This window comes from Cyprinus carpio, chromosome B19 (genome assembly GCF_018340385.1).
Source record: "Cyprinus carpio isolate SPL01 chromosome B19, ASM1834038v1, whole genome shotgun sequence".
In the NCBI taxonomy this organism is placed as follows: domain Eukaryota; kingdom Metazoa; phylum Chordata; class Actinopteri; order Cypriniformes; family Cyprinidae; genus Cyprinus; species Cyprinus carpio.
The window spans coordinates 26,768,856-26,793,993 of NC_056615.1; the positions used below are offsets into that span (position 1 = coordinate 26,768,856).

Below are 25,138 nucleotides of genomic sequence, written 5' to 3' on the forward strand. Positions count from 1 at the left end.
CTTTTGACAAATGCATGATTCTCAGTGATGAAATATGGCATGCAACCAACTGGCAGGCTTGTCTTCATAACAAAACAAATGGTTAAACAGATTATTTTATCTATAGATCATTAACCTGAAATAACTGCAACACAGAACAAGTATAACAGACTCTAATCATGCCTGTCATCATAACTATACTACAACATGTGCATGAGTTTCAACAATGCCTTACTTACAGCTAAAACAAAAGGTAACACCCATTAACAAAATCATCAGGCTCCCACACCTCTCACTTATTGATTTCTATGACTTTTCATGTTCATGATTACTGGATCAGATGCTGAAATACTAGGATACAGTATCCACACATGTGCAACTAGAAAAAAAAAACCTTATGATCTAAACAACAGCATTTGCATGGTCTTAAAGGAGTAGGTCACTAAAAATGAACATTTTCTGAAAATTGCCACACCCTTAGGCCATCCCAGATGTAGATGAGTTTATTTCTTTAGATTTGGATAAATGCTTAAATCACTTGCTCACCAGTGGATCCTCTGCATTGAATGGGTGCCATCAGTCCAAAACAACTCTAAACAAATATGTTGGTGGATTTTGACGTGAGAGACAACAGGGGATGGACTTTATCACTGGAGGAAGTGTTATTATGGACTCATATTTTAGCCAGAAGCAATGGTTTCAAATTAAAAACTTCTTGCTTATGGATTTGTTTCTTACAAACATGCAGCTTTTGGCTTCTCGAGACATTAACTGATGGAGAGGTGTTGGTTACTTATGGGTTATTGTGATGTATTTATCAGCTGTCTGGACTCTCATTCTGACGGCACCCATTCACCACAGAGCATCCACTGGTGAGCAAGTGATGCAATGCTACATTTCTCCAAATCTGATGAAGAACAAACACATCTACATCTCAGATGGCCTGATGGTGAGTACAGTTTCAGCAAATTTTCATGAACTATTCCTTTAAATGTCACTTACAGCCAAAACAGGAGTTTACTTTAAAACTATAATTAGAGGCTGAAATGGCTGAAATGAAGGGTCATGCAATCAGAGTGTTATCTTGCCATCATAACCATCTACACTTCAAGGTCTGCAACACTGCGTAGAGCCCAAGCGAGTTTGTAACTTTAAAATTAGATGATCAAAAAACTGAAATAACATTCACGCACAAGACTAGTCTCATAAAGCCAGGCTAATCTCGACCAGCTTCATCTAACCGGAATGGAAAGAACTCTGGCTTCTTCGACACAAAAAACAAAACATACATTACATCTTACATTCTGTACAGTTTGTCGAAAAAATTAATTACGTATATAGTTTATTTTAGTAAACTATAAATATAAATTGAACATAAGAAGTGCAACACAATCAAATCCAGGCCTCCCATCATGCAAACAAATTCATGAAACAGGCGTTTTTACTTTTGTAAACGTTTAAGTTTTTAATATAAACATATGATCAGATACTGAAACAACGTGGTGACAGACACACAAAACAAGTGTGTGTTATCAGGTATGTCATCATTAACAATTTCGAGACCTGGATTACAACAGTTTAATGGTCTAATACACACAAAACTGACATTTTACTTCAACATACGTTCAATGTAAGTGTAAATACACGATCAGAGGTTTGAATGACACACACACACACACATATATATGACAGTAACAAGAGTTTCACACACATGCCACGACGCATCTGTCATTTTCCACCAGTACTCAACATCAACAAGCTGAAGCACGCAGAAAACACACAAAAGCCCCTGATCTCCACCCTCGGCCGCTATACACACAGCTGTCACACACACACTACTCATGTAGGAACACATCTGTGATGTAAACACACACACACAGCTGATGTTAGCTGAGCTAACGTTAGCTGCAGACTTACCGTCCGCGCTCAGAAACATCTAATCTCATCGCATTAATACGTGTAATCCCGCACACAAGTCGTGTGTGCGTTAAAGTGTGTAACCGTGTGTGTACTTCAACGTCTGTGTGTTTATTTACCTGTTCAGGTAACCCACGGCTAAGCTAACAGCGGCGGGAAATACAACGAAAACAGCACACCGCCCAAGCGGTGAGAGAAAATCGTGACTTACCTCTGCAAACATTATTTAAAATGCAAAACCGGAGGTCGTTCAGTTTATCCCCGCCACATTTTTAACGGTTTCCTTTCTTCTTACGTTCATAAACCGAAGCGCTTCTGGACTGCGCGCGCCCTACCTGCAGCCGCCATGAGCGCGAGCTCGACAAGCCGTAGAGTCTCGACGTAAAAACTAGTGCGCACACTCCGGCGGGCGTCTGATGAAAGGTCACGTGATGGGAAACGCAGGATCCGATTGGCTCGCGGGATTCTATCTATGCGATTTCGGCGATTATTATGATTATACTTTATTGATAAAAGTACACATTGTGAAATTAGCCGTAATGAAACTTCATTATCAAATAATGCGCGAATGTATGAGTACATTTTTTTTTTAAATACAGCGCTTCATATAGACTTACATTTATAATATTAGCCGCCTACGCTGCTGCTGTAGAGTGGGCATACTAGTCAAAAAGTTTACCTGTAGCGTAACCCGTGATTGGTCAGCGCGTGACGACACACCTTTATCTTTAGTGATCTTTGGTAAATTTAAATAGCACAGACCCTATTTAGAATCGACGATCTATTCATATAGTAACGTGCCTCGGCTTGTGGAAAAAAATATTTCACAATCAGATTAGTTCACAAACCGTGCGTCGTTGTGCTGATCCAGCAGTTTGACCTACTCTCAGTAGCCTACACTGCTCTCAACATGTGACACAATGAAACACTGAACGTGCTTTTTTCATTTTCTTTCCTTTTTTCTCATGAGGTCAAACGTATTCCACAGCATGTCGCCAGTTTTAAACACAGTGCACTCACTGCAGTATCGTTGCGTTGTGTAAAAGCTTCATTTTAAATTCTAATGCATCATGAAATTGCACTTACCTGTTTCCAGTTGCGCAAAGCCTCGGTCGGGTCACACTGCATATTTCCAGTCCATTTCAAAATCCAAGTGAGCTTATTCATCATAAGACTTGATTTTATCAGTCCAAGGCAGAAATAAGTAGCATGTACTGTATGTTCTTCATGACAGTCCCACAACAGGATAAAGACCGGTTGACGCCAGGCCAAATGCTCCTCATGACGTCACACTGAATGATCCCAAACACACTTTGAACCTTATATAGGTTTATGACCATAAGTGAGCACAGAAAAACAGATCAGGAAGATTAAAGTACCAAACCTGCAGGGTAATGCACATTATATATATATATGTATTATATATATATATATATATATATATATATATATATATATATTATATAGTATATTTATATATATACACACACACACACACACACACACACACACACACACACACACACACACACACACACCACACATATATATTATAGATTTATGTATTATAAGCTTAGTTGCATATTGTTTTTGCATTTGAATGAATATGATAATGAAAGCCTAATGTTCCTTGATAATTAAAAAAGCCTATATTTCCCCGACAGCAATAATTTATAACATTTATGTTAATATTTATAAGTCATAATTTCTTTAACATTCTAAATTAAAATGTGAAATATTGACGTAATGTGTATTTTTTATTTTAAAAAATGCATATTTCAAAAATGTAATTTAAAAAAAAAACGATATCTTTCCACAACAAATTACAATAAAGCCAAATAAAATGTGCTATATATTTTATATTTAGTATCTGTATCAGCATGTTTTTATCATTACAGTATGATGTATAAGGTCATGTAGTCATAGCGTTATGTTCTTTACCCTGTCAGCATGTCTTGAGTAATATAAGGCAGTATAGTGATGTGAGGAACAGTCAGTGTGGGTTATTCTGCTGCATCGCTTCTGTCGCGCTATTTATAGATCTCGCGTCTGGCTGCTGTGCTCGCGAGCGCGCGCGCTGAACATCCGCGGTGCGTTTTTATGAATGAGTGTGTGTGTGTGTGTGTGATCGTCGTCCTTTCCATCGCAGCATCCCACAAGCGAGCAGGAACAGAGAGACACTCCTTCAGGTGAGTGCATGTCTCATTTTAGCATCCGATAGATAGATAGATAGATAGATAGATAGATAGATAGATAGATAGATAGATAGATAGATAGATAGATAGATAGATAGATAGATAGATAGATAGAGAGTGAGCAAGTGCACTGTTAAATAATTATTTAATATAATAATTGTTGCACGGGCTTGAATCAGAGAATTGCTTTTTTGTAAAATAAGGGTAATTTATTTTATGTGACATTGTGCACTGTATTATGCAAGCATGCAATTATGGTATTAATTAGAACAGTTCTTAGTTTTTTTTTAATCTGTCTTTTAAATTTAGCATATATAATGACTTGTAATTCAGGTTAGTAAATAATAATAGTGAAATGTAACACTAATTATAATGCAAATCTAAATACATATATTTTTTTGTGGTTTTCTTCTTTAAAAAAGGGGGGCTTGGAGCTCTTGGTAACAGGTAGAGAACATATCCAGCATCGTTTGCTCATAGGATGCATGGAGAACACATCACTATGCTATAAATAGACCTGACAGCAGCTACACACACACACACACACACACACACACACACAGAGAGAGAGAGGACGCCTCACAGCACAGAACCTGTTTCTCCAGTGCATCTCAGTTGATTTTACTGCATTGCTGTGCATACAACATTTATATGATGCATGCATTCCTGACCTGCATGGCAACGGGGATCAACAGGTCTGCTAAATAATGGTGTGAATGTGCCACTGTCTGGCGCTATTATTGAACTGCCATTAAACAGTTCTTTATAGATTTTTTTTAAAATATAAAGGGTAAAATAATTATGAAAGGTAACTGCTAAAAATATCAAAATATCAGTAAGAATGCCATTTTTTTCCTGAAATGTCAGAAGGTATGAGTATGAAAATATAATGCAGAATAATCTAATTAAATATGCACAAATTTGCATACATTTCCAGAACAGAAATCTGAATGTTGGATCAACATTTTGCTTAATTTTGTTGACACATTAGAGTCAAATGTTTTTACAGAGGAGATTTTGTTTATCTCCTTTTATCACTCTGTAAATCAGAAAATACTGTCAACAGCCATAAAAAAAGTGTTTAAAAAAATCACTAATATTAAATCATTAAATCTACAGCTGTAAATAGATGCAATAGTATAAACATTTAAATTAATATTTTGGAAGTTTTTCCACGAGCCTCAACAATATATTATAAAAAGCAAAATAGTCCAATTGATGTTTTTGCCCATAGTGTCGTCTTAAAGTAGTTCATCCAAAAATTTACATTTGCTGAAACCCACTCTCAGACCATCCAGATGAGTTTGTTTCTTCATCAGATTTGGAGAAACGTAGCATTGCATCACTTGCTCACCAATGGATGCTCTGCAGTGAATGGGTGCCGTCAGAATGAGAGTCCAAACAGCTGATAAAAACATCACAATAATCATCAAAAAAACCACAACACAAAAGTCCATCAGTTAATGTCTTGAGAAGACAGAAACAAATCCATCATTAATGTGTTTTGAAAAAGTTGTCTGTATCAAGAGAGAAAACTGCACAGATCAAGCACCACAAGCCAAAACAGTCCAAAACATCTCTAAACAAATACGTGGGTGGATTTTGATGTGAGAGACAACAGGAGATGGACTTTTTCACTGGAGGAAGTGTACAATATGTTAACTGATGGACTGGAGTCGTTGCATTGCTTGTGGATTATTGGGATGCTTTCAGCTGTTTGTATTCTATAGTTCATTTTGCATTTCTAAGTGATTATAACAGTCAGTGTGTTTTGTGTTTATATCGCTGTTAAAGGACTCACATGATGCTGTACACACTTCATCATTGGCTGGCTTCCTGATGAGCTCACTGCTTGATGCAGGTACGTCTCTTTACTGACCTTTTGACCTCTCACACACAAAACTGGTCTGAAAGTAGATGTCTCGATAGCTTGTTGGCTCACTTTAGACATGCTTTGGCTGCTTTTGGGAGACCCAAACTGACAGATCCTCTCTGACATAGTGTACATCTGTCATATAATGATAAATTAGATTAATTATGTTATTTTATATTTGTAACTACTTTTTTATTGTTATTCTACAATGTGAGAAACATAAAGAATGCAATGTGAATCAGTGTAGCTGATATTGTAGTCGGTGTGTTGTATGAGAGTCTCGTCTGAGGGGTTTTGAAACGAGTTCACTAGTGTGTGTTGAGTGATGCAGATGGTGTGATTGTTTAAATGATGTCAGCACTGAAAACTTCAGCTTCATTTTGGCTCATCCATCCTCAAAGCTCCGAGGGTGGAGACCAGTGACATTCCTCACACACTGACATATGCATGTAGTTCCCCTTACAATCTATAACACAATAAAACACAGACACACACACACACACACACACACACACACACACACACACACACACACACACACACACACACACACACACACACACACACACACATACAGTTTGACTTACCAAACTCACATACTGTATACACACATAAACAAGCAAACATTTAAACAACAGTTTTAAAGTTTGTGGTTGGTATACTTTTTCATTAAAAAAATATAGTAAAAATTGTGAAATATTATGACAGTTTAATTTTACTGTTTTCTGTGTGAATATATTGTAAAATGTAGTATATTCTAGTGATCAAAGCTGTCTTTTCATCATCATTACTCCAGTCTTCAGTGTCTAATGATCCTTCAGAAATCATTTACAGTAACATGCTGATTTGCTGCTCAAGAAACATTTCTGATTATTATCAGTGTTAAAAACACTTGTGCTGCTGAATGTTTATGTGAAACATTTGATACAACTGTGATACATTTGATGTTTCAGGATTAACAGATGAACAGAAAGTTCAAAAGAACAGCATTTCTTTGAAATAAGACTGTTTGTAGCATAATAAATATCTTTACTGTCACGTTTGATCAACTTAATGTATTCTTAAAGTATTAATTTCTTTTAAAAAAATGACCCCTTCTGAACCATAGCTCAAGCACGCACATCTGGTTTGCATCATATCTCCACCTGCACTTTATAAAATTCACATGCACTTGTGTATTTTAGCCTCAAGAAGGCGCTGTGTTCATGAGCATGTGTGTATTTTTTGTGTCTTGTCTGATTCCTTGTATGTGTGTGGTGAGGTGTGATATGTAGATGATCTCCATCCAGTGTGTGTGAATTGGTTAGACTGCCAAAATGTAATAATCAAAAAGGCAAAATAGGATTTTTTTTTTTTTTTTGTTAGATTCGAGATAATTATGTTACCACTCCTTGGATTAAACAAGTAATCCAGTGACATCATGTGACAGCAATGTAGCTGCTGTTTGAAATGTTTATCATTACATAATGCATAGTTCCACATATTCTATCTACACAAATAGAGTAGATAATGCCAGGGTAACACATCAACCATTCAAATTGATTATAGTGCATATTGTGCATAATGCAGTTTTCAGTACACTTGTAAACTGTTCCAAACACACTCTGGTCTTTATAGATAGAACAGGCTGTTTTGCTGGCGTGGTTATTTTTATCTGTCCTCTTTTACCTTGGGAGTGTCTGTTTCTCTGTCACCGACCTGTGCAGATGACCTATTTTACAACACTGCCATTGTTTTGTCTGGAGAGGAAGAGCAGGAGAGCTATAGGTCTGTGTGTGTGTGTGTGCGTGTGTGTGTGTGTGTTCAAGAGTTAAGCACTCAGTATAAGTAACAATGATGTACTGTATTATCAAGGGCATGCACTTATTAACTAGAAAGTCAATAAATGCATTTATTTTCACAAGAAAGCAGTGTTTGTGTGTACAAAATTCACAGGAGGAATGCTGAAGTGTTGCATGTTTTGACATGTGGTTGCTAGGGTGTGCTGGTTGGTTGCTAAGGTGCCGGGTGATGCATGCTTTAGCAAACTGCACTGAAACTGCTTGGGAAAACAGGGCTGTGATGGCATTTGCGGCCACAGAGGAACTTCATCTCTGTCACACATTAGGAATGTCTCGCTCCTGGGAATTGTGTTTTTTCTGGAGCACAAAAAGATTTCCTCTGTTTCCTAATAATTCATTCAGCAGGCCTGAGGGTATTCCACGTCATTAACCGGTGTTTTACGTCCTATTTTTCTTCTGAACTGGCTGACTGTCAGGTGTTTTCCCCACAGGGCGGTTTAACCGTGTTTTCATGATGTTGTTTAAAGAATCCATGAAATCAGGTTTGGAGTCTTGTGAAGAGAGAGAAACTGAGAAAGAGATTCAAAGGGTCATCAGGAGAGAATATATATATATATATATATAAAAATCACGATTAATCTTTTGACAGCACAAGTCCTTTCAGAACGTATGTTCCACCACAATTTCATGTTTTAATAGGAAATACATCAGATTTTAATACGAGTGTCCTGTTGCAGATGGAAAATCAAAGAGTTGTTTGTTTGTTTACTGAGGAAGCTTTGGTAAACAGGAAGTGCACTGCTTAATGTCAACAGCTTGTGTCCAAATCTGCCTTTGAAACAGGTCTGTGTGCTGCTAATGCTGTTACTGAGATTAAACCGCTGAGAGAAACAGGTGAAGATGAGACGAGACAGAGCATCAGAAAGCAGATCAAACAGAAGAAAAACACACAGTGACAGAAAGACTGTCCACACCAACACAGAGGAACTCAGAGACAGATAGAGAGAGAGAATCAAAGGGTCAGAGGAGGAGGAGGAGGAGGAGGGGAACTCAAGAAACCTGACAAGAACACATCTGGAGTTTGCTTTACCTAAAGATCAAAGGAAAGGAATTAAGATATCTGATAAAAAAAAGTATATTTTAAGACCCAATTTATATTAAAAAAGAATTCATGTAATTTTACTATTTGCATTGAAATTTATTACAATTATACTTTAAATTGAATATTTTATTTGCAGCAATTTTCATTAATTCACTGTGAAAAATGTATGATATACTGCTTCAATAACAAAGTACAAAATTTGTACTGAATTTAATATAAATATATGAAAATATTACAGTACAAAAAGTAAAATTACATTAATATTTATATTGTAATTTTAGTAATTTTACAATAATGACAATTATTACAATAATCAGATTTGAAGTAAATGAAAATGTATTTTTAGCATAAAATTTGCATTTATATTTTCCATTTAAAATTAATTTTAATGTAATTTGAGTAATTGTACAATAATGTTAAAATATTTTTTTTTTTCTGAAAATATTTCCAGCATGGAAATTACATTAATATTTTTTACATTTTTAATTTTTATTTAAGTTTAAAATAAACTACAATAATGAGAATGAGAATTTTCTGCAATGTAAAAAAAAAAGTAATGTTGATTTATCATTTCAAATTTTTTTACTGAATTTATTTAATTTTTGACAAAGTAAATTATAAAAAAATATTAGTTGTTAAAATTTTCATTAAACACAACAAAATTTTTATTTTAATCAGTCTGTTTCAATAATTTTAAAATAATGATTTAATAAGGAGTTGTTTTTTCTTTTTAAAGTAAATGAATGTTGTTTTGTGCAACAGAAATTAAGCAACAAAAAAAATTTTTTGCATCACAGTTTTGAGAATTTAGTGTTAAATGTGCTTAATTGTCATGAAAATAATATCACACTGCCTTTCAGTCTTCATTTTCTTCACCTAAGACCTAGATTGGTATTTCTTTCCTCTGGTTTTGTGGTGAAACTGGAGCTAGTGGTTTGTTCGTGTGATTCACCCATGCAGAGATAAATGAAAGGAGAATGAGAGAGTGCAGAGAAGAGATGAAGGCAGACAGCTGTGTTTTTGTGTTGCTATTTTGAGCGTCTGGCCGCTGCTCTACTCCCCTGGTCTGGCCCGGCCTATTTCTGTCCTGGGCTGGTCCTGCTGCTATTCTTGGCACCTGAGAGAGAGCGAGCGAAAGAGAGAGAGATAGAGACAGTGCGGTTAGGAAGAGTAACAGAGAGAGAAAGCGTGAAACAGAGCTGCTTCAGTTATCTGTGCAGAGGTCGAGAGGCAGGAACAGAGCTGTGACGTCTCCTCGCTCTTCTACCTGCTAGAGGCACAGACAGAGAAACCCCAAGGACTCTGCACAGGACAGGACCAGAGCAGAGGACGCTGGGCCGCTGAAGCTCGAGCTATGCTGCAGACCATTTATGAATCTGACTCCAGCATCAGTGCAGAGTGGAGGAGGAGACGCCTGGACTCTCACAGCACAGCCATGGCTTCAGGTACAGCAGCAGAACTCTATCAGGTTTATCAGGTGCTCCGAGAGGAACTTCTGATACAGCGTTGCAATGTTTAACAAATGAGTTGTTGATGTTCAGTATAGAGCTGTTTGTCAGAAGCCAGTCTGCATTTGCTCTCACCGCTGTCTACACTGCAAAAATTAAGTCTTTTTGTATTGTATTCCTCAACTACCTTTAGCTGAGAAGTAAAATAACATAAAATGAAAAGTTTAGTTTTTGGAAAAATCTGTCAAATTCAAGTGAGTTAAGATTTTTTTTGTCTTGTTTTATAAACATTTTAAAAATATTTTTAGTTCTCCTGAGGAATTTTGGGAGATACACCAATTCTAATTTGTAACTGAGACAAATATTTAAATTATAAAAATGTATATAATTTTATGTTTTGTATGCCACTTTATTTTATTATTGTAACTGAAATTCAAATCAAAATATATTTAATTCATTAAAAAAAATTTTATTTTGTAATTTAAATAATTCACATTTCTATAATTTTACAATTTTATAATTTAAATATTTTTCACATTGCAGTAATGAAAATTCAAATTTTTCTGATTTATCTAAGAAAATTAATCACATACAGAGTAAGTAAAACAAAAATTGTAAGAAAGACCATTTTTTTCTTTTTTCTTCTTCTTTTTATTTCTCTTTCAGATGGTAAATTATTGATAATATGTCTGTTGCTCCCCCTTCCCTGTTTGATTGTTTGTTTGTTTGTTTGAATCGATGTTTTTGATTTTGTTAATCTAAAGACAATATAAAGTTGATCACAAAAAATAAAACAATCAGATAAAGTACAATACAAAAAGTACATTTATTTAAAATATTTAATGCATGTATTAAATTATAAAAAATGTATGTAATTTATTTTATAATGACTCAAATGTAATTTTAAAGGAATTACAAGTAATGAGAATGACACTTTTGATTTCTGCAATGTAAAAACTTTGATATACTGCAATATAAAAAGTCAAATAACATGAATATTTATCATTTTAAAATGAATTTTATTTGCATCATTTACAAATCAGCCTTTTATTAGATGTTTCTCCTAAAATTCCCTCGGAGAAATTAGAAAAGGACAAATAGTTGTCATGCAGTGAGAGAACAGAGCTATAAAACGAATGCGGAGAGCAGCTCAGATGGTTTGCTCTTGAGAGAAGCGATGAGAAGAGTTTGAGTTCGTATGGAGATCTCACATCAGAGTGTGTGTGGATGATTCAACAGCTCTTAACCAGGTCAACTCTATATCCAGACACCACTGATAGCTTCGTGTTTTCTTTCATCTCGTATTCATTGTATGGTTTTTCAAAAGCAAGTTATTCACATCAAATGAATGGCGGCAAACTCCCCTTTGCAGTGTTTTGGCATGTTAGCTTACTTACTGAATACTCTGAAGTATATACTGCATACTAACTATTAAAAAACACATGTAGTAGTCTGAATTGTGCAGTGACACACATCTGAATCAGTAGCTTGCTAAATTGTCACATTACCTCACTAGTTTGTGAATTTTATTAAAAGAGTGGCAGTTATTTTGTATTTTTAATGCCTTTTTTTAATGCAAAACCATCTTAACTTTTGGTGATCTTGTTAAAAATGAGTCAAGCAGGAGATATTAATAGGTTGGTATTACTTCTTGTTCATTCATCACACTGGAAATGGAAGGTCAAGCTGAGCGCATTGCATTGTGGGATACAGTACCTCATGCATTGTGCTCTGTTGTATACTTAAAACAAGAAAAAATTAACTGAATTCAAAGGGAAAACAAGATTATTACCTCACTGACAGATGATGACGATTTATTATTTTCTTAAATTTAAGCTTAAACTCACTTAATTTTGATATTTTTTTTAAAGAAGAAAAAGCTTGATGCCATTTTCCTTATCAAATTAATGTATATCTTGATTTAAAAATTTTAGATGCTTGTAAAGGACAAGAAGACAAAAATACTTCTTGCCCTGCAGTAAGGGAAATATGGTAGTATGCTTCCAAAAATAGCTATTAATTATTGAGTCTAGCAGCTCATCACTCATCATGTTAACAGTGCAGTGGTGTGATCTTTACTCTGTTTTTAGCATCTGTTGAAGAGTTGTTTCTCTCAGATGTTTCTCTAAGTGTGTGTGTGTGTTCCATTAAGCATATTTCTACTATGCACTGAATGTATGACTGCTGATGCTAGTAAACTTAAAAAAGACCTCTTTATCACAATCAATTAGCCTACTTTTTAACTTGCATTCTTTCATTTTTCTGGAGGCACAAATTGTAATATGGCACACCATTTAGCATGGATAGTATGCAAATTGGGACACAACCAATGAACTAAGCACCATAAACTACTGTTCAAATGTTTGAGGTCAGTAAGATTTTTACCTTTCTTTGAAAGAAGTCTTTTCTGCTCACCAAGGCTGCATTTATTTGATCAAAAATACAGTAAAAACAGCAAAACTGTGAAATAATATTTTATCTATGTGAATATATTTTTAAAATGTCTGAATTTTTAGCATCATTACTCCAGTCTTCAGTGTCACATTATCTTCAGAAATCATTCTAATATGCTGATTTGCTGCTCAAGAAACATTTCTGATTATTATCAATGTTGAAAACAGTTGTGCTGCTTCAGATTTTTGTGGAAACTGTGATACATTTTATTTTTCAGGATTCTTTGAAATGGAACGTTCCAAAGAACAGCATTTATTTGAAATGGAAATCTTTTGTAACATTATAAATTTCTTAACTGTCACTTTTAATGAATGAACGCATTTATTTTGAACACTAAACTTCTGAATGCTAGTCTACTGTCAGGTCTAATCAGCGTTTAGTGGGTGGATGTGTGTTTACTTCATACTTGATTTGTCATTTCTGAGAAACATCTTTTGACAAGTGTGTTGTGCTCAGGTGTGTTTGTGCGTGGCGTCCCGCTTTAGGAATGGGATGAGAGGGCAGTTATTTACCCCTTTGTGCCTCTGCACTCCGTTAATGCCCGCGGCTACATGTTGAACGTTCTGGCCTCTTGACTTCAAGTTCGACTATTCTTAGCCGCCGTATTTTGGGCTTAAGGCATTAGGATGCTAAGATTAGCCCCGGTTATCATTCCGTCTGACTTAACTCCTCACGTCACTACATACCGGAAGGCTTTATTTATAATGCACACTCTTTTCTATGTTTTTGAATAACAGCAGGAGAAAAACCATGAGTTTTGAAAGTCAGATAGTTGCGTCTCGGCTCTATTATTGCATTCAGAGCACATGCTGCAGTATTTTTGGTGTCAAATGACACCTTTGGCCAGTGTTGTGGTTCTGTTTTGGTGGTCTGTGTATTCTGGGCCGGGGGCCCGATGGAGTCTCTGTGGTGAGAGATGGTTTCACAACGCCACGGTTTTTATTTTAATGCCCGAACGTGGACTTGATGTCGATATTCTGACTCAACTGCAACTGTCGCCTCTTACATAGTTACCCTCATAACCTATCATCAAAGAATAACTGTGTGCGACCTGAGGAAGGTTTCACTGCAGCGAGGATTTTCTTTCATAGCTCAGGAGACTTCATGGAGAGCTCGGTCATGTTTTATTTAAGAATCGACTTTGTCTCAGATGTTTCGCCTAAAATTCTCGAGGACAAATAAAAATAGTCCCAAACGAGAGAATAATTGACATACTGTAAGAGTATGGAGATACAGTATGAAATGAATGAGTTCATATTGAGATTTCTGATGTTTGATTTCTGACTTGTCGAATCTGAGCACACCATTGAGATCTCTTCTGTGTGGAAGCCCAATTCGCTTCACATCAAAAAAAAGCATGATTTGGTATATCATTATTATGAGATAGCAGAAGACATAAAAAGTCAAAAATGTTTTGAAAGATAGTTTTCTCTCATTTTTTCTCTCATATTTTATCACTTTCATCTCATAGGTCACAATTATATGACATATATGACATTAGGTTATAATTTCATTTGGTCATAATTTAGGTCACACAACATCAGGTCATAATTAGAAATTAAAACATACTAAGTCTTAATTATGAGATAAAAGTCAAATTATGAGAAAGTCACAATTATGAGATACAAAGTAGAAATGATGACATACTAATTCATGATTATGAGATAAAAGTAGAAAGAGCCATATAACTGTTTTTTGACTTAAAAAAGATGAAAAGTCTAAATTATGACATTAGGTCATAATTACGAGATAAAAAGTAATGAAATAAAAAGTCAAAATTATGACATACTAAGTCATATTTATGAAATACAAAGCAGAAATAATGACTGTTAAGGAGTCAAACTAAGAGATAAATATGACATTAAAGGTCACAATTATGAGATAAAAGTCATAATTATGGCAGTCATTGTAATAATTATGAGATAAAAAGTCATTACGGCAGTCATTGAATAATTATGAGATAAAAGGTAAAAATTATGAAATACTGTCTTAATTATTATATAAAAAGTAAAACTGATGGCATACTAAGTCAGTATTATGACAGGAACGGTCAAAATAATGTCATAATGTCGACTTGTCATAATTATGACTTTTTACTATAATTTTTTTCAATCTCCACTTTAAGTCATAATTTTGACTTTTTTCTCTTCTCAAATTGTGAGATTTCTTTTCCTCACAAGAAACATCTGAGAAACAACCGAGAATCTGATACTGAATACTGATATGTTGAGGTATTGATACTAAAAAAGATGAAATATTAAAACATATCTCATTGTTATTTTTTCATTCTTCTGGTTGTGTTAGTGGGCCTGATGAAGAACACATGAGGAAAGCAGCACATGCACTAATAGTTTTATTAGCGAGGAGTTTGTTTCAGGCAGCAGATTAAGGGCATGTTTACGAGTGAGTTTTTACAGTGCAGCTTTTTTTAGGGCATGAGGCCAGATCATTCTCTTTCTAAACACACACACACACACACACATACTACACACATACACGCCAAACACCTCTCCTTTCCTCGCTGTTTCATTCAAATGAGTAAAAATACATTAAGTGCAGCTCAAAGTGACATTCACATGCTGTCTCGCTTTAGATTGAGCTCAAATAAGATTTGGGGCTCGAACGGGAGGTTGTTGAAATACCTCCGTGTTTATGCTCGAGGCACTTGAAATAGACGCCATAAAAAGACCCTCCCTGTAGATTATGCCCCTAATTGCCATTGGGTTTATTTAAAGACCTAAAGAAGGGTTTAATTGGTCTTTTGATGCAGCGAACACTGAGATCCTTCATTTCTGACACAATCAGTTTGCAATTTGTATGAGCATTAAACCTGGGGTATTTATACAGCATTTGTTGTGAATGCAAGCTTACAAGCTCAATTTCGCACATTGCACAGTTAAATGTGCCAGAACACAATTCATAATGCAATGCAAGTTTGTGTATGTGACAGTAAACTGTCTCTTTCAGGTCAACAGCTGTCATGGTGGAGCAACAGTTTGAACAGAAGCTTGATGATGAGCAATTTAGTTAAAGTTAGTTAAACTGCTGACAATGTTTACCAGAAAGTTGTTTTAGATAAAAATATTTGAGAAGCTAAGTGAAGTGAAGTAGCCTGGGAAGCTACAGTTTCAAACTAGTTTTAAAGTATCAATCTACTGTCAAAAGTACCTATAGCTACAATAATAGGCAACTCTTTAAGTGGGTAATATAAAATGAATCAAACTAAAATGAATCAAAAGTGTGACTGGAAAAGCTATTTTGAAGACAGTCTAATCTCAAAGTATTCCATGAAATCTTGTCTCTCTCTCTCAGATCCAGAGGCGTTGCCGGCGGTGGGCAGTACGTCGGAGGTTGGTATGTTGGACTGGGACCGTGATTCAGACGATTGGGAGAAGCAGTTACAGCGCGAGCTGCTTCTGATCCAGAGACAGCAGCAGATCCAGAAACAGCTGCTCATCTCCGAGTTCCAGAAACAGCATCAGAACCTGCTGAGACAGCATCAGGCCCAGCTCGAGGAGCACGTCAAGGTACAAGCCTTCATTGACCGTGACCCCAGATGCAAAAACATGTAAATACACGTGCAAATGCAGCACAATTTGCAAAGAAATGTCAAGTATGCAAATGCAATTATCATATGTTTAGAAAGTATATTCATGAAAGGTGAAACTAATGAGAGAAATCACCAAGCCAGACGGTCAAACTCAAATCAAGACGCTGTTTGTGTCAGATATTTGTAGATGGGATGAAGCTGATCCTCCTTTATGAAGCAGGTCAGTGTGGTTTTAGGACACTTGGCTGACCTGCAGGAAAGAGCTGCTCTGTCAACAATTACTGTGCTTAATCGCATTACTCGCAGTGTGAGTGGATGAGTGTGTACGTGTACAGTTGTTTTTTGTGGTTATAAAAATTCTACAAATTGCACGTAAATTTCTCAAATAATTAAAAAGAAACAGCAAGCAGCACACTGAATTAAACATGACATGAAAGACAGAAATAGTATTATTTTTATTTATTTTTTACAAATTCAGTGTGGATGCTGATTGGTCACTCAAGTAAATTACAAAAATATGAAAATAATGGTCATCTGGACTTAAATGCTGCAGTGCTTCTCTTTATTTTCAATGACTTGTAAAGGAATAGTTCACCTAAAAATGAAGATTTGCTGGAAATGTCCTCACCCTTAAGCCATCCAAGATGTAGTTGAGTTTGTTTCTTCATCAGATTTGGAGAAATGTAGCATTGCATCACTTGTGCAGCAATGGATCCGAATGGGTGCCGTCAGAATGAGAATCCAAACAGCTGATAAAAACATCACAATAATCCACAATTTTCTTTTTACTCCAAACCATTGCTTTTTTGGCTAAAATATGAGTCCATAATAAGTTAAACGTCTTAGTGATGGATTAGTTTCTTTTTGTTCTCAAAGTGTTAACTGATGTACTGGAGCGGTGTGGATTACTTGTGGATTATTGTGGTGTTTTTATCAGCTGTTTGGACTCTCATTCTGACGGCACCCATTCACTGCAGAGCATCCACTGGTTAGCAACCAATTCAATGCTACATGTATTCTATGTTTATGGTTATTTTCTCTCTCTGTTTCAGCTCCAGCAGGCTCTGTTAACTCTCCGGCAGCAGCAGGAGGTGTTTGCTGAGGAGGAGAGAGAGGAGGTGAGGGAGGACGACAAGGAGCTTCACAGGAGAGAGACACAGAAACACCAGCTTCACAGACAGAAGGAGCGATCTAAAGACAGTGAGAAAACATCCGTCTCCCGACACGAGGCCTCTGCCAGTCATTTCAGATTTCATTTTAGTGATAATTCCTGCAGTATTTGTCTTTATGGTATACCTCTGACATGTAGAAGTTTATAATATATACATTTCACCTGTGACTTAATCCTGCAAATTGCTTCATTCGCCACTAGGTGACGCTGTTTCCGCACACGTCTCTCCTTTCTGAGCTGTACATGTAACTTGAGAAGAGTGAGACTATTAAAAAAGCAAAATGTATTGAATTCATGATTTACAAATACCATTGCTTTTTAAGTTATTTTAACGTTTAGAGACTATTAAAATGACATTTTATTTGTGGACCATACTTAAAAGAGACAGCATACAGCAAACATTTTAAATGGCTAGATCACAAATAAGTATTATTAGGTTTTAAAACAAAATAAACAAGGCAATACATAAATAAGAACAAACAGTAAAATGTATGAGATAATTATTTAATTTTATATTTAATATTTAAATATAAAATTATACTTAAGCATTAAAGATAAAATATAAAATGCTTATATTTTATGTAAAATAAATATTTTAAAAAAAGATAAAAATGCTTGAGATAATGTCAAAGATAGCATACAGGGTTTTTAAAACAAGCAAAAAAAAATGAAATACATAAATATGAATGAATATATAAATATGTTAAATAAATATTTTAATTAATACTGTTGCTCTGCTGCTATTGGACCTTACGACTGCGTTCGATACAGTCGATCACCAAATTTTATTGTCGCGACTGGAGAACTGTGTGGGCATTAAGGGGTTGGCCTTAGCCTGGATTATGTCCTATTTGGAAGGCAGAAGTTTTTCAGTTCAGGTCAGTGAAGCTGTGTCCTCCTCGGCTCCTCTATCGTGCGGTGTTCCTCAAGGGTCTGTCCTTGGGCCGCCGCTTTTTTCAATGTACCTGATCCCTCTTGGGTCAATTCTTAGAAGTCACAATGTTTCGTTCCATTTTTATGCTGACGACCCAAATATATGTGCCGCTAAGCCAGTCAAAACAACCCTATAATATCTTAATAAAGAAAAAAAATCAATGACTACTATTATTTTTTTTGTATTTAAATGAGAGTAAAACTGAGTTTGTGTTATTTGCTCCTAGTGACTCAGCTGCTGTGGTTCCTGTTGACTTGGGTTGTTTAACCCGAGAAGTTAATATTTAAATATAAAACTATAATTAAATATTTGATTTAAATAATAATTAAAATTCTATTCAAATTAAATTGTATTTGAATATTAAAATATGAAATGATCTAAAATTATGCTTGAGATAATGTAATAAATTAACACAGATAGCAAGGAAAATTATTAGGGCTTAAAAAATATGAACAAATACATTGAAAATATATTTAATAAATATGTAACTTTATATTTGATATTTAAAATGTATATAAAATACAAAATAACATTTTATTACAGTTCAATTCCTTAAACTATTCACTTCCGTTACATATTAACTCTGTAAAAGAATCACATATAGGCTGATATCTGATGCTTTAATCTGTCATAAAGTCTAACTCCGTTCGTAACTTGTTTTCTGCAGGTGCGATGGCAAGCACTGAAGTTCGTCAGAAGCTGCATGACTTTCTGATGAGTAAATCAGCTAAAGACCCGTCAGCGTCCGGTGCCGGTTACCCTCTCAACCGCTCCCAACTGTGGTACAGGTACATCAGCCTCCCTCACCTCCATTCAAGAGCACTGTCCTGCAGATCTGTGCCTTTCAGACTTCTTTTCCAGAATGCTTAATAAAATAGTAGGATTTGTGTTGAATCAAAAGTGTCCACAGTGTAAGGTGGTGTGATGATGTCATCTCTCACAGCTCCGCCCACGGGGGTCCTGCAGAGCAGAGCTCGCCTCCTCTAGGAGAGACTCCGCCCACCTTCAAATACCCTCTGACCTCCGGCCTGGACTACAGAGAGGACTTCCCTCTCAGGAAGACCGGTAGGTCAGAGTTCAGAGGTCACGCCGTCCTATGATCCTTACAAAATCACTCTAATCTGAGACATGTTTGGAAGTCTTCAGGTTCGGTCTTTGAGAAGGGCAGTGCAAGGGCAATCTGAATATACATAGATACATAGAGGTCTCACTCTGTAAATCCACATTAAATGGCTTTATTTCAAAACCTAGTGAGCTCAGCTGCCTAGCTGTTTACTTCAGACATAGGCAACTGCCTTCTTAGGCAGCATGTATGGTGTTTGCCTACTGCACAAAAAAAATAAAAAATTAAAAAAAATCTAAAAATTATTAAATCAAGAATTTACGTGAGAAGCTAAATAGTATAAGATACTGTCTTGTTTTCAAAAAATGTAAATAAATAAAATAATAAGATACATTTACTTGAGCAGCAAAATAATATAAGATACTGTCTTGTTCAAAAATAAATAAATAAATAAAATAATATAATTACTTTTATTTTTTTTATTTATTTATTTATTTATTTTTTGCTTAAAACAAGACAAAAATATCTGCCAATAAGGTCAGAAAATTAAGTTAAAGGTGAAACGAGATTATTTTTCATACCCAGCTGGCATATGTTTTTTCCTCATAAACTCATTTAATTTAGAAACATTTAAGAGAAAACAAGACTTAATATCTTATGTAAATTCCAGTACAAATATATAATATATTTTTTAATGAAGATACATTTACTTAATTATTCAGTTTATGCTTAATAAAACATGTTTCAGAAAACAGGATTTAATCTTTTTTTTTTTTTTTTACATCTTAAAAATGTTTACTTCTCATATATATATCTTGAATTAAGAATTTTTAGATATTTTTAATAAAAATAAATAAATAAATAAATATGAAGTAAGATTTTTTTTTCAGTGCAAATATTGGGGCATCTGTCCAATTTTAATCATATTAAAATATTCAATATTTTAAGTATTGAATAAAATATGTTTTTAATCAATAATTCTCTAAACCTCTTATTGGAACTGTTTAGTTTGTTTGACCAAAAGAAGTATCTTAGAAGGCAGCATGGTTTTGATGCCGTCTATCTAGGGTGCTCACTAGGTTTTGGAACGGAGCCCATTGAGCTGAACAGCATTACAGGAGTGTCACGGGGCCCGGTGTAGGTGACACTGCCTAAATGTTTGCAGATGAATCTGGCCGATGTTTAATCACCGGGGTCAGGAGTCAACTGAGCTTGTCAGTGGGAGCAGTGGCCTGTGGGCACAGCTGTGAGTGACCCTGTTTAGCTTTGGGGTCAGCACGGTGAGAATGACCACGCTTGTGTCCACTAAGCAGCCCGGGGCGGCCCGTGCAGAGGTTTGCAAACAATTAGCCAGCGGAGGGGTGCAGAGATGGACCAGTCCGGCTCTCTGGCCCCTAATCATAGCGCAGAGGTTAACAGGAAGTAGGTGGCTTTGGGTCGTACGGGGACGAATCACCTCAGAGGAGCGCTCAGGATGGTCCTTGTGGGCATCTGGCCTTTGACCTCGTCTCTTTGGGATTGTTTTGCATGTTTAATTGTGTCCTATAGGTTAAAAAGTCTTAGCGTTAGTGATGGTGATGTTCAGTAGTTTGTGGTTGGTATGATTTTATAATGTTTTTGAACAGCATGCTCATCAGAGCTGCATTTATGTGATCAAAACTATAGATTAAGTCATTTCTTTGAATCCCTGCACAGTGTTTTACATAAATACTGACAAATACTGCAAAAAGTAACCGTTCGAAAGTTTTCAGTCTGTAAGATTTTTCTTAAAGAAGTCTCTTCCACTCACCAAGGCTGCATTTATTCGATCAGAAATACTGTAGTCAAGCCACCTTTATTTAAATAGTGCTTTTAACAGTATAGACTATTTTAAAGCAACTGTACAGCATTAATTAGTATAGCAGTAATATTGTGAAATATTATTAGAATATAAAAAGCTAAATTTCTATGGAAACTTGTTTTTGTCACAAGATAAAAAAGGTAATTACAACTTTTTATATCACAACTCTTACTCTTTTCTTATGATTCTGAAAAAAAAAAAAAAAAAAAAAAACACAATTACAAGATATAAACTCAGAAATGTGGGGTTTACACTCACAATTCTTAGAAGAAAGGTCCAGATATAACATTATGAGCAATTTTGAGCAATTTAATGCATCCTTACTAAATAAAAGTATTAATTTCAATAAAAGAAAAATATATTTCTGACCTCAAACTTTTGAGAGTTAGTGATAGTACAAGTGATTTTGCAAACACCGTGAAAAAGTACATCTGAAAACATGCTTGCTTTTCCAGGAACTGGTCCTTAATCAGATATTTTCTGCATATTTCGGCGTCTCGTTGCGAGGCTGATTTGGAGATGAGTTTGCAGAGGAAGGTGATACGCCTGACTCGATGATAAGACTGAAACCTCTTTCAAATGAAACGTAAAAATGGGCCTGGTTTTCATCCAGGCACTGTTTTCACGGAATTTCCAGCACGGCCAAAAAACCGGGAGGCTCAGCGGGCCGGAATACCGCAAACCTCCAGGGAGAGTTTTCCTGAGTGCAGAGTCTGCGCCGCCTCGGGCCGCTTCGGAGATCAGCACAAAACCAGGGGGCAGCTTTTCATCCCCTCTCAATAACTCAGGTAACAGCTTTTAAAAAGAGGCCCGTCCGGTACATTAGGGGGGATACAAAAACAACAGGAACGACGCAAAGACAGGGAAAAAAATGAGAAGAAAAACAGCCTGCTTTTTTGTCAATGGAATAATTTGTCTACACTGACAAGATGGTCTGCAGGGCCACTTCCTGTGGCTCCAGTTTCAGACCGTAGATCAGAACGAGCAAAGATAGAGCAGAGGCGGACCATTAAAACACAGAACACCTCTCTGTGCCTGAAGGGAAGGATTTTAGCCTTTTTTTTTACGAATGTAATCATTCCCACAGTTTCATACCTTTAGCTTCAAGATGTCTAAACACCGCTCGCAAAACATGGAAAAACAATATTTTTATGTGTGAACTGAAATGTCAAACATCCTGTATGTAGACCTCAGGGTTGCCAGGTCTATTAAACAAAACCAGCCCAATCACAATCAAATCTAACCCAATCGTAGCAACAGTATAAAATGGTAGATGCCCCTGTTTTAAATGACATTTTGAGGTAGGGTTGAGAGGTCTACTTAACAAAACCAGCCCAACTGCTACTCAAAACTAACCCAATCACAGCCTAAACTAGCCCAATTGCATTTCGTGGCTTTATCTTCCAAAATTCTATTTATCACTCCAAAATAGAGTTTCGCTTCAACCCCCAACCTACAGCAACAGTATGAAAGAAGCCCAGTTCCACGGGAAACCAGCAGACTTGGCAACACTGTTTTGAGGCCTCATTCCCAGTCGATTCCCGCTCAGATTGGGGGTGGCGGGTGATCATGAAGGTAGCGTTTGTTCTTTGCCCTGGTCAGGACCTTCACATCCGAATGATTGACAGGTGTGAAGGGGGCGGGACGCTGAGTGCTCTTGATGTGCAGGCGACAGGTCTGTTTGTGTAAGGAAAGAGAACAGCGGGAGGGACGATCCAATACTGCTAGTGCAAGCACCACTGTTGCTACTAGAGATCTGAACAAAACCGTATTGTTAGTTTGAAATATCAGTGTTGAGCGTGTGTGTCAGCATGCAACGTTTGTTGCTAAAGAGATGTGTGCTGCATTTTTATACCTGCTGGACCATAAAACAGGTGAAAAATCACACAAACACACACTGAAGCCATACAACAAAAAAATACATATTTTCATCTTTTTAAAAAAAATAAAAAATAAATATATATATAATATTAAATAATAATAATAATAATAATATATATATATATATATATATATATATATATATATGCTGTCAAACGATTAATAGCGATTTATTGGATTCAAAATAGAAGTTTTGGTTTGCATAATATGTGTGTATACTGTGCATATACTGTATATTATAAATACACACACATACAGTATATATTTATATTCATGTAACTTATATTATATATATAAATATATTTAATATATAAAATTAACATATTTTCCATATGCATGTGTGTGTATTTATACATGCATAACAAATATACACAGTACACACACATATTAAAGGTAAATAAAAACTTTTATTTTGGATGTGATTAATCACTATTAATTGTTTGACAGCACTAATATACTGTACACATCTTCTTATTGTTTAAATATATAAATTTATCCAATTTTTTTTAAACGAATACACTCTGAACTTTTACCCAAAATGTATTTTTAAGATTGGAATATATTTTGGTATTTTAAATAAATGTATTTCACTGTTTACAACATATATTTTGTCCATAAGAACTATATATATTTTTTTTTTTTTACTACAGTAAAACTGTTATCCTGGTATTAGACGCCACTGACTTCTAAATTCTAAATGAAAAACAGTATGATGCAGATCTCGTATTGATTTGGCACTCTGTTATGTGGTTAATAATCTGAAGCTGTAAGTGACCTCAGATAAGAAGCATGTGGTAATGTTCATATGGAAGCGGTCAGCAGCAGCTAAATAAAGCCTGGCAGGTGTACCTCCGTCCCGCAGGTGTTTGTGTAAGGAAGTTTGAGTCGGGCTGTGCTGAAAATGCCCTTTAATGACGTTACCCAACGTAAACATGCCGCCCGCTCTGCGTATTTTCCCTGCGAATTAAAAACGTGTAAATCCTTCCTGCTAATTGCTTGGCAAATATTTTTGCTGTATTTTTCTAATAGCTCTTATTCATCATGTGTCAGAGAGACTGAATTACGCTGTAATCTCGTCCAAGTGCTCCTGAAACTCAAAGCATCCTTTTCATTACGATTGGCCTTTTTTGTCAGCCGTCTTTAATTTTATTAATAAATCAACTAATGTGGGGTTCTTTAATTGCTTGTAACATTTTTTTCTGAAAAAATGCATGTTGGGTTTTTCCCGAACGAGAGCCGTAGGACTGAAGGGTTACAGCGGTGGTAGAAACTTCAGAAACATTCAAACTTTCTCATCCTTGAACTATATGCATGATTGTGAAGTCAAACACATTCAAAAAGATTCACATTCATGTGTTTGTTTTATTAGGAATACAATAATATTTAATTTCAATTAAATTTTATCTTTTTTTATATTGTTTATTTAATTTATATTTTACTTTATGATTTTGTGAACATTTTTATTAGATTATTTTATTGTATATTTTTAATGAAGAGACTGGAAAAGCATAGCGCCAGACACAAGTCAAACTCCAAAGTTCAAAATAATAAAAATAAGATCCGCACATGAAAAAATAGTTCAAAGCGCACATATGAATTTAGTATCCAAAGGACACAAATTAAGTGCAAAATGTGCAAAAAAGTTTATTTTGGCCCTGATGAAGCCTAAAAACGTTTTGCACATTTTAAACCTTTGCACATTATTTGTAGCCTCTGGATATTTGTGGCTTATTTTTCTGTGTGCGGATCTTATTTTTAATGATTGTATATTATTATAAATATAATTATATTACGTTTATTTTTTTATACGTTATGTTACATTTATGTTATTTTTTATATTAAATTCTGAAATTAATTTTATTTTTCAATTTTATTTCATTATTTTGTTTACTTTTTATTTTATTTTAAAGTTATCTTTTAGGGCTAGAATTTGTATTCTGTTTTTAAATT

At 35.3% G+C, this 25,138-nt stretch overlaps 1 protein-coding gene and 1 pseudogene across 1 annotated transcript in view; one reads left to right on the forward strand and one right to left on the reverse strand.

The window, feature by feature from the left end:
• LOC109056447 (sorting nexin-13) overlaps positions 1 to 3,179 on the reverse strand; it is a 30,981-nt gene extending 27,802 nt beyond the window's left edge. Inside the window, 1 exon segment of the mRNA XM_042745346.1 lies at positions 2,983 to 3,179. Within this exon segment, the coding sequence (XP_042601280.1) occupies positions 2,983 to 3,066 (84 nt within the window). The 5' untranslated portion in view covers positions 3,067 to 3,179.
• Positions 3,180 to 3,919: 740 nt separating this feature from the next.
• Positions 3,920 to 25,138, forward strand: part of LOC109056436 — a 32,954-nt pseudogene continuing 11,735 nt past the window's right edge.